This window comes from Hemibagrus wyckioides, unplaced genomic scaffold (assembly GCF_019097595.1).
Source record: "Hemibagrus wyckioides isolate EC202008001 unplaced genomic scaffold, SWU_Hwy_1.0 Contig1, whole genome shotgun sequence".
In the NCBI taxonomy this organism is placed as follows: Eukaryota; Metazoa; Chordata; class Actinopteri; order Siluriformes; family Bagridae; genus Hemibagrus; species Hemibagrus wyckioides.
This window is the reverse complement of record NW_026690769.1, coordinates 365,685-377,659: the sequence shown is the minus strand read 5'-3', so window position 1 is coordinate 377,659 and position 11,975 is coordinate 365,685. Positions and strand designations below refer to the sequence as shown.

Below are 11,975 nucleotides of genomic sequence, written 5' to 3'. Positions count from 1 at the left end.
CATACTAACTTTTTAAACTTTTTAACCATGAAGTTATGACATTGAAAACTCACAGCTGAAAATGTTAAATATGAATTCCACACGTTTACTTTCTTTGTTGCTTGTTTTAATCTGCTTCTGAGAGAAATTCCGTTTCCAAGCACGTCATTTAATGTGTTTGACTTCATGCAACAGTATTAAACTCATGCAATATACTGTAGGGATTAAGTTGTAATGTTTTATTTATAAGGCCATATACATCAACGTGTTTGGAGTAATGTTCAAAGCAGATAAGTTATACCTACCTTATTATTAAAACAGATGGATGTGCATGCAATGAGTCAAGTTTCATTTTTATGCACTTTTATGCATATGTATAAGTCGTTTTATTCATACCTTAATTTCACTATACACAAATAGGCCATTATTCTCAAAATATCACGAATTTAATCCCGTATTGCTACAAATCTCGTGATTTTTACGTTATTCTCATAGTGTTAACTTTATTCGCGAAATATTACTACTTTGTCACAATTTTATTTAGTTTGACTTTTTTTCTGGAATAACTACCAGTTAAATTTTGCATTATAATGACTTTAATCTGAAGAGGTTTTCCATTTTAATTTTTATCTTTGCCCAGGCATCTTTAAAGTTGAACAAAAACAAGTTATGTGCAAATGGCAGGACAACACCAGCGCAATTAAGTATTTACAAAGCACATAAAATACTTCGCAGCTTTACACTCACACAGTCACGGGTAAATTTATACATATTCATTTAAAATGTAAATATTATTATATATGTATTAAAGTATTAAAATATATACTTTAGAAACTGTGTTTATGTCTTTCAGAATGTATTGTGGATGTTTTCTCACAATCACTACATTACATGTGCAGTTAACAAATTTACTGGACACTTTTTAATGTAACGTGATAAATTACAAGCGTATTTAACAAGAGTATGAAGACTACATAGCAAACTTTGAGTGATTATACTGTATAATGTGCTCAGGCCAGAGGTGTACCATGTGCCACCTGGTGGACATTCTGTGAAGTACAACACATGCATTTAAATACCAAAGCGCCGACATCTGTATACATCAATTTAATTCAATTTTCAATTCAATTTTATTTCTAAAGCACATTTCAATTCAACCTTAGTTTGCCAAAGTGCTGTACAAAAATAAAAAGGATGAAAGCAGGAAAACACATACACATTACAAACAATTAACAGCAGAAGAAAAGAGATGCGTTTTTAACATCGATTTGAATTCAGCTAACGTGGAAGCAGTTCTAATGGGTGATGACAGGCTGTTCCACAGCTTAGGACCAGCTACTGCGAAGGCTCTGTCTCCCCTGCGTTACAGGCGAGACCATGGTATTCACAAAAGATGACCATCTTGGGATCTAAGTGACCGAGCAGGATTGTAAGTGGTGAGTAAATCGGAGAGATATCTTGGAGCTAAGTTTTTAAGAGCTTTATAGACAAATAACAGAATTTTGTAATCAATTCGATATCAGACTGGCAGCCAGTGCAGGGAGCGTAACATTGGTGTGATATGGTCTCGTTTGCAGCTACCCGTGTTTGCAGACACCAGAGCATGCAATGCATACCAGTTACTCTGATTTGGAATAAATTAGCCTGCATTAAGCTTTCAGTAAATGAACAATTATGCAGTGTCATGTGAGTTTAAATTGGGAGTGAGCAGAAACAAAGTAGCTTGAAGACAACTGTCATGTAACAAAGACTCTTTTTCACTGACTTTTTTCTTCTATAAGAATCCGTCATTGTTGTGATATGCTAATTAGGACATGCGGAAGTGTCACGTGACTTTCTGCGCTCCTCCTGTCTCATTAGCACACGAAAAACCTTTTTAAGAATTCAGTTTTATTTTATTGTACAATAACAGTTTGGGGGATTTGATGTTATTGATGTTATTATTCTTTCTTTCTGCTTTGTGTAGGTCTATTTTGAGAACTTATATTACTTTAAACCATTCAAAACATTTAAAAGATAATTCTGTCTTTACTCCACACTTTTTACCAGAGTCTCTGCTTGCACTCCATTACATGACAAGAGCATATCTGATAATCTGTGGTCTCTGTGTTTGGAACAGTGTTCAGAGTTCAGATTGAATTGAATTGATGTTTCTCACACTGAACACTGTGCAAAAGATCAGAAAACTAATGATGCACTAATAAATAAGGCAGTTCTAGTCACTTGTGTAAAAATACCAGGAATTGTTCTGTAGTGGTTATACCATCTGTAGAGATAATGCTATGTGGAGAGCAGGTTTCCTGTGTAATGCTTTAACACAAACAGATTAAAGTACACACATAAAATGAAGCAACAAAACTTTAAATCACACACATTGCAGTGTTAAATTTCAGATATACTCCATCACAGCAGAAGCGACAAAGCATGTGAGGTCTAATTCTTATTTCCTGTGAAGCCTAAAACTCAGTCCTTAGTTCTGGAGGTTTTTCTCATTACCTCGTTGCTGGTCTGTGTGATTGGTGTTAGATGATATATACAGTTCAAGGTGATAAATGTGGAGCCATGCCTTGTCTTTAATGCACTTCTAATTTAATTATAAATTTCACTTAGGAGTAAAGGATTGTCACCAGCAGAACTGCCTTGAGTATAACAAAACTGTGTGAAGGTTTTTGTACAGTGCAGCTGGATTTCCTGTCACTGTGGGCACCAGAGCACAGTAATATAGTGCAGAGTCTGATACAGCAGCAGAGGAGATGATCAGATCCACTTTCTTATCTTTAAGTGTAGCATTCATTCTTGGGGGACGGTTTTCACTTAGATCTCCAGTTTTGTAAATATAAAGAAGGTTTTGGATATTGTCTGTACCACTGCAGGGAGAAGTCTGTAGCACTTGTTACAAATTCACAGGACAGAGTAACATCATCACCTTCATCTACAACATTCTGAGTGGAAAGTGGCTTTATTGAATCTGCCATGGAGTCACCTGTCATAGAGAAGAGAATATAACGTTTTACACAATCAAGCCAGAATTACACACAGAAATCATGCTTTCTATAACACCAGACAATTAATAAACAATACATAATATCTAAACTAACAAAAGGTGTTAACTCACCTAGTGAAAGCCACAGACACATGAATATAACAGTGAACATGATGACTGGTTTTAGCTGAATGAAAAAGCTCTTTCTGTACTCTAATATATTACCATGATAAATGTTCAGGAAGCTCCACCCCCCAGCATCACATGACAGTGTCTCCAGTGTTGATGACAGTGAAACATCCTGGCTTTACATTAAGCCTTGTTTGGGAAACTGTGCTGAAACTCTTTACATAATAAACAAACAAAAACTGACAGCAGGAAAAAATTACTATTAATTAAAATGAGTAAATATTTTATTTTATTATTTTTTATATTTTATAAGTGGTGTCTGGACAAAAAGGTATTTGAAAGCATGTTTATTAAATAGGATTACATTTTCATGAGGTGGTATTTTATTAGGTGAGGAACAAACCAGGCTCTTTTCTTTCTCTTATCTATTATTCTTTATTGTGGATTAAACAACAGATAGAGTCGATATTATTTTGCAAAGAAGTATTTATAATCACAGAAGTCTACATTTTTGGGGATGTGAGCAGGGTCCTTGTATTTGGCCCACAATAAGATAATTCACTACGCCATCTTCTGGAGAAAAGAGAAAAACTTTAACAAACAAGTCTTTTTTTCTTTAAAATCACAAATTAGAACAACAAATAGTCATTTCTGAACTTCTGTACAGAGCCTCAGCTGCTTTCATTAAATTCAGAACTGGCTCTGTGGACTTTTCTGAAAAACTTTCTATCTAATGTAACTGAGTAAACTAGGGAACTACAGTATCTTTTAAAACAACAATATTTTTCCCAAATCAACAAACTGTTGTTTAGAGAGAAAAGCAATTATTATTATTATTATTATTATTATTATTATTATTATTATTATTATATTTTTAATTCTTGCTTCAATTACAAACAAACAAAACAAGGTACATACTCAAGTTACACAATATGACGATATATAGCCAGCAATAGGTTGAACAAACCATTAACAAAGCTGAAAAAATATCATAATATCATCAAAAATGAATAAACAGATAACAATAAATGACCTGTAACTAGAGTGAGAATCAGTGGTATGTATCTCACTATGTACAGTAAGTTGTATAGTTGATCCATTTCTGAACACAGCTCTGTGAGGATTCTGTATAATAGTGCTGTATGTGCTGAACTTTACACGTCTCTAGAAGGACACACCCAGGAAGTGATGCAGTTGTAGTATAACTTTTTACAGATTATTACTTAACAATATCAGTGAGAGTGAACTGAGTAACCAGTACAACACAGAACAAAAACACTGTTACTTCACAAACCATTGCATCAGACATGCTATTTTATCATTGTAAAATATTTATTCCTAAATAAAAGGATATAAAGGTTTGACAGCGGCACACGCAGCACCGCACGCGAGTGGTCTCCTTGTTTGTAGCAGTATCCATTGTTCAACTTAAACTGAATTGACTTTATTTTACTGTGAATACTGTGCACAAGAGCAGAAAACAAATGATGCACTAATAAATAAGGCAGTTATAGTCACTGCTAAAAACCCCAGAATTGTTCTGTAGTGGTTATACCATCTGTAGAGATATTGCTATGTGGAGAGCAGGTTTCCTGTGTCAAGCTTTAACACAAACGAATGAAAGTACACACATTGCAGTGTTAAATTACGCAGATATACTACATAACTAATAAGACTAAGTAATCTAATTAAAAACAATTTCTGAATCTACAAAAATCAATGTTAACTCACCGAGTGAAAGCCACAGACACATGAATATAACAGTGAACATGATGGATGAGCTTATAAATGAAAATAAAATTTCTGCAGTCTGATATATTAACATTATAAACATTCATGAAGCTCCACCCCCCAGCATCACATGACAGTGTCACTAATGTTACTGACAGATTGTTGATTCTTACTGAAGCTTTCTGGCTTTACATTCAGCACCACATGGATAAATTTTCCTGAGCACATGGTAAACAAACACAAACTGATAGCATGAAAAATACTTCAATAAAATAAATGAACTAATGAATGTGGAAGTGAGTGTGCATTGTGGGAAGTGGAGTCTGGTACAATGCAGGATGGGAAATGGAAATTTAGGTGTGTGTAGACCTAATGACCTGTTTATTAAATAGGATTACAAACAGTTGAGGAGTATTTTACTGTGGTGAGGAACAAACCAGCCTCTTTTCTTTCTCTAATCTATCATTTTTTATCAATATCATCTGTATTGCTGGATTTTTATATCATTATTTTTCATTTAAGCATGAAACTGTGTACAAATAAAGAGTGTAGTATTTATATTATCTCATGACAAACATCCCATTGCAAGTGAACATGTACATTTCATTTTTACAGAAATTGCATGTATAGCCCTACTACAAGTTCAGTTTCCTTTCTGGATTCAAGCAAACTCCTTTCAAGGCTTGATGATGTGTTGAAAATGACACTAATTAGCTTGATTGTACAAGCAGAGATTATTAAAACATTCTGATTGGTTCTAGACTTTTTTATATATAAAAGTATTATCTATGTAAGGCTGAAGAATAGCTGTAGTCTTTATAATTGTGTAAAGTATTCATAATCATAATGTCAGCATCTCTGGGGGATGTAAGCAGAATCCTAGTACTTGTCCAACAATAAGATAACAGCCTCCACCATCTTGTGGTGAAAGGAAAGAGACTTTAACACACCAAGGTCTTTTCTGTTTGAACTTAGTTATTTATTTATTTTTTACTCAATCATAAAACTATATCCCAATTTGCACATAAAAAAGCCTGCTGGGAAAAAGAAGCCATGGTTTTGTTTGATTGTTTGTTTTTTTCACAAATTATGACAATAATAATTTTCAGAACATTACTTTATTCAACTCCTGAACTTGTACAGAGCCTCAGCTGCTTCACTGAAGTTCAGAGTACCTTTCTGTTTAACTTTCTGTCTAATGTAACTTCTGGTTTCCTGGCCAAAATAGAATAGTTATAGAAGAATAGAAGAAGAATGAATGAATGAATGAATGAATGAATGAACTGTCTACTAATAATCAAATATTATAATAATATAAACTCTTTATAAATCTTAAGAAAGAAAGAGAGACTTCCCCAAAAGGGCATGTAGCAAAACTGTGTGAAGGTTTTTGTACAGTTCAGCTGGATTTCCTGTCACTGTGGGCCTCAGAGCACAGTAGTATAGAGCAGAGTCTGATACAGCAGCAGAGGAGATGATCAGATCCACTTGTTTATCATCAACTTTAACAGACATTCTTGGGGGAGGATCAGAATTATAAGTTCCACTTTGATCAATATAAAGAAGGAACTCAGGTTTAGATTTTGGATATTGCCTGTACCAGTGCAGGTAGTTGTTTCCTGAAACACCACTGAATTTGTATTTGCAGGACAGAGTAACATCATCACCTTCATCTACAGCTTTATGAGGGAAATCTGGATCTATTGAATCTGCCATGGAGTCACCTGTCATAGAGAAGAGAACATAATGTTTAAATAATCAACAGGAAATACTTAAGTCAGACCCACACTCTGCATTTTCACACTGCATCACCACACAGACTAATATTTAATATAATATAGTTAATATTTCTGTAATAACAAAAAGTCAATGTTAACTCACCTAGTGAAAGCCACAGATACATGAATATAACAGTGAACATGATGACTGGTCTTAGCTCAGTGAAAATAGTGGAGATCTTTCTGTAATCTAATATGTTAACACCATAAAGCTTCAAAATTGCTCCACCCCACAGCATCACATGACAGTGTCACCAATGTTGTTGTCAGATTGTTGATTCTTACTGAAACATCCTGGCTTTACATTCAGCCTCATATGGGGAACCTGTCCAGAGCACATTTAAGCAAACACATTCTGAAAGCAGGAAATTAATGTATTTATGTAAAAATGATCAATTTAATCTAGTAAAAATCTAATCTAATAATTACATTCTTAAATATTTAAATTATATATGCTAGTGATGTCTCTAAATTAGGTAACTGTTGTGTAAACACCAGCAGGCAGATTAATGTTAGAACCATTAAGTGGAAGAGAATATGGTTTATTTAAGAATAAGAAAGAGTATTTTTCCTTGATAATTCAGAAAAAGCTTTCCTGTACTCACTGAGATCAGAAGAAGAGAAAGAAGAGTAAAGGCAGATTTACAGATAAGTTTCCAGTTTTCAGTGTTTCTGACACAGAAGGTGCTTTTGCTTGTCAGAGAAATGACATTAGATGATTATTTATTCTTATGACAGTTTAGTGTTAAGTGGACAGTTGTGTTGTTTAATCAGAATGATATCTCTGAAATTATCTTAGGCACTAAGAGTAACCAGGACAGGGGTTAGGATATTATATCAGCAGTATGTATGATAGAAGAACAAATATACTCTGTCACAAAGGTTTTACTGTGAAAAGTAGCTTCCATCATCTCAGAGCAGTTGTGTGGTGTTTTAGTACTTGACCCACAATAAGATAAGTGACTGCGCCATCTTGTGTTCACTGAAGAGAAAAAAACTTAACACACTAATAAATAGATTTTTAATTTGGCAAATTTTATATATTTGCAAAAATATTGTATTGTTTATTCTGTGATTCATCCCAAAAGTGTTCAGTGGGGTTGAGGTCAAGGCTTTGGCAAGACCACTCAAGTTCTATGCCAAACATTGCAAAAAACATCTTCACTGAGTTGAACCATGTTTTTTAAAAATACAAAGACATCCTATACATTTGTGCAGCAGTTTGGAGAATGCCCAAATATTGGTGTAATGGTCAGGTGTCCACAAATATAGCCATATTGTACATATTCAGGACTTTGCGAGAATTAGTATTGTTCTTTTTCCAGTCATTTGAACCCTTCATGGCATAGGCATGTCAGTATGACAAGACCAGATTTCTTTGTGACATAATGTTGTAATAATTGGTTGTGCAAGTCAGTAAAGTATATGTGTAAAAACAGAATTAATTTACTGAACCCTTCTAAATATCTCAGTACCTCAGGTTATGGACTTTCCTTTTATACATATGCATACTTGCACCCTTTTTTAAAGGGATACAGTAATATAAGCAGAACATACATAAAGCTGCAAAAAAATTTCCCAAGTATATATTTGTTTGAAATCTAATTTGTGCAAAGCCAATATTAAGGTAGGCCAGACTATCATTAGAGATACACTTTTGTTCAGAATTGTCTTGGTGTCCAAAATGCTCATTTACAAATTATTGTCCAACTATAATTTGTACTTAATTCACAGACAGATTACAAACAGACCAATTATATATAATATAAACATTTTTTTTTAAATAATTACACAGTTTTGATTTTCCGGATCAGGAAAATGAATGAATGAACAGAACAGAAAATGCCTTGAACAGAAGATGTTGGAATCTTCATCTGTTGGTCCAATTTTATCTGCAAAACTGCCTGTGTGAAAACAAATATCATCACTTCACAGTATCATTGACCATGAACTGAGTAACCAGTACAACACAGAACAAAACACTGCACAAGAGAAGTAAACAAATGATGCACTAATAAATGAGGCAGTTCTAGTCACTTGAAAATAAATACCAGGAATCTGTCTGTAGTGGTTATACCATCTGTAGAGATAATGCTATGAGGTTTCCTGTGTAATGCTTTAACACAAACAAATTAAAGTACACACCATATAAAATGAAGTAACAAAACGTTAAATCACACACATTGCAGTGTTAAATTTCAGATATACTCCATCACAACAGAAGTGACAAAGTATGTGAAGTCTATTTCTTATTTCCTGCAAAGTCTAAAACTCATTCCTTAATTCTGGAGATTTCCTCATTACGTCATTGCAGGTCTCATGGAATGGTCTTAAATACTATATATTGTTCAGTCTTATATATGTGGAGCCATGAATTATCTTTAGTGCAATTCTAATTTAATTACAAATTGCCTCTAGGAGTGTGTGAATATGTGATTTTTCTAAATCATCAGCAGAACTGCCTTAAGTATAACAAAACTGTGTGAAAGTTTTTGTACAGTGCAGCTGGATTTCCTGTCACTGTGGGCGCCAGAGCACAGTAGTATAGAGCAGAGTCTGATACAGCAGCAGAGGAGATGATCAGATCCACTTGTTTCACATCAACTTTAGCAGACATTCTTGGGGGAGTGCTGGATTTTTGATTTCCATTTTGGTGAATATGAAGGAGGAACTCAGGTTTAGATTTTGGATATTGTCTGTACCAGTGCAGGTAGTTTTGTGGGTAGCTTGATTCATATTTGCAGGACAGAAAAACATCATCACCTTCATCTACAACTTTATGAGTGAAAAGTGGCTCTATTGAATCTGCCATGGAGTCACCTGTCATAGAGAAGAGAACAAAGTTTTTAACCTTTACACAATCAAGACAGAATTGATTAAATCAGACTCACAATTAACTAATAAGACTAAGTAATCTAATTAAACACAATTTCTGAATATATAAGAACCAATGTTAACTCACCGAGTGAAAGCCACAGACACATGAATATAACAGTGAACATGATGGATGAGTTTATAAATGAAAATACTCTTTCTGTAGTCTAATATGTTAACATCATAAAGGATCATGAAGCTCCACCCCCCAGCATCACATGACAGTGTCACTAATGTTACTGACAGATTGTTGATTCATCCTGAAGCTTTCTGGCTTTACATTCAGCCTCACATGGGTAACTTTTCCTAAGCACATGGTAAACAAATAGAAACTGATAGCACAAAAAATACATAAATAAAATAAATGAACTAATGAATGTGGAAGTAAGTGTGCATTGTGGGAAGTGGAGTTTGGGGCAATGCAGGATGGGAAATGGAAATCAGGGTGTGGGAAGACCTAATAACCTGTTTATATAAATAGGATTACAAACATTCTGAGGAGTATTTCACTGTGGTGAGGAACAAACCAGCCTCTTTTCTTTCTCTTATCTATTCATTATCTATTTTTTACATCAGTGTCATTTGAATTGTTAGATTTTAATATTACTAATTTGTCATTTAAGGATGAAACTCCTAGAAATAAAGGTTGTAGTATATAATTATCTCATGACAAACATCACATTGCAAGTGAACCTGTACAGAGGTGCTTTTATTTATTGCAGCTATAATGTGCTTGTCTCTGCTGGAGTAAACATTAATGTATTATAGATCATGCCTTTTTACAGAATTTGCATGTATAGGCATATTGCAATTTCAGTTTCCTTTCTTGATTAAAGCAAACTGCATTCAAGGCATGGTGATGTGTTGAAAATGACACTAATTAGCTTGATTGTGCAGAGATTAATAAAACGTTCTAATTCTAGAATGTATTAAAATCAGAAATCATGTACAATCTGTTTTTCGTCAATGCATTATATATAAAAGTACTATCTATGTAAGACTACAGTATAGCTGTAGTCTATATTGTGTACAGTAGTATTCATAATCAAAGAAGTCAGCATCTTAGGGGGATGTAAGCAGAATCCTAGTACTTGGCCAACAAGAAGATAACAAACTGCGCCATCTTTTGGTAAAAGGAAAGAGACTTTAACGCACCAAGGTCTTTTCTATTTGAATTTATTTATTTATGTATTTGTTTGTTTGTTTGTTTGTTTGTTTGTTACTCAGTCATAAAACTGTACCCCAATTTGCAGAGAAACAAGCCTGCTGGGAATAAGAAACCATGGTTTTTGTTTGTTTGTTTGTTTTTCACAGATTATGATGATAATAATTTACAGAACATAACTTTATTCAACTCCTGACCCTGTATAGAGCCTCAGCTGCTTCACAATTGGACCCTCTGTGTACCTTTCTGTTTAACCTTCTATCTAATGTAATTGAGAAAGTTCTGGTTTCCCTGGCCAAAATAGAATAGTTATAGAAGAATGAATGAATGAATGAATGAATGAATGAATGAATGAATGAGCTGTCTCCTAATATTTAAATATTATAATAATATAAACTCTATAAATCTTGAAAAAGAAAGAGAGAAACTTCCCTAAAGGGCATGTAAATTCCTCAAATTCATTAGAAGAATTCCTTTCAATATAGAAAAACTGTGTGAAAGTTTTTGTACAGTGCAGCTGGATTTCCTGTCACTGTGGGCGTCAGAGCACAGTAGTATAGAGCAGAGTCTGATACAGCAGCAGAGGAGATGATCAGATCCACTTGTTTATCTTCATGAACTTTAGCAGACATTCCATGCGGGATGGGGGAACTCAGATCTCCACTTGGAGTAACATAAAGAAGATACTCAGGTTTAGAGTTCATATATTGCCTGTACCACTGCACATTATATATGGTATCACTGAAGTCTTTGTAGCTGCAGGACAGAGTAACATCATCACCTTCATCTACAACTTTATGAGTGAAAAGTGGCTCTATTGGATCTGCCATGGAGTCACCTGTCATAAAGAGAACATATTATTTCATAAATAATTTAATAATAAGGTATTACATAAATCATACTCACAATTTGCTACTTTTTAAAAAAACATGTGTTCATTCATATCTAAGAATATTGTATTTTGCAATAATAAAAATGTTTACTCACCCAGTGAAAGCCACAGATACATGAATATAACAGTGAACATGATGAATGATCTTAGCTGATTGAAAATATTCTTTCTTTACTCTGATATGTTAACATCATAAAGGTTCATGAAGCTCCACCCCACAGCATCAATGACAGTGTCAGTGATGTTAGTGTTGATTCTTATTGAAACATCCTGGCTTTACATTCATTTGGAACCTGTCCTGAACATGCAGTAAACAAACAATAACAGAATGAAAGATTTTTAATAAGGAGAAATATTTATTCCATTTCATAACATTAATCAATAATTGAATTAGAAAATACTTTGTTGTGTGGATTATAAATAGTGCATCTACTTTGGGATATT

General features: G+C 33.9%; 1 gene segment (V, D, J or C); it reads right to left on the bottom strand.

The window, feature by feature from the left end:
* Nucleotides 1–6,250: 6,250 nt before the first annotated feature.
* LOC131349643 (T cell receptor alpha variable 26-2-like) lies at nt 6,251–11,666 on the bottom strand (the record flags this gene model as incomplete). The annotated part of the segment is given in 3 exon segments: nt 6,251–6,436; nt 11,374–11,477; nt 11,627–11,666. Coding segments are annotated over 3 exon segments (330 nt in total), but the record flags the coding sequence as incomplete, so codon positions are not given.
* Nucleotides 11,667–11,975: the final 309 nt, after the last annotated feature.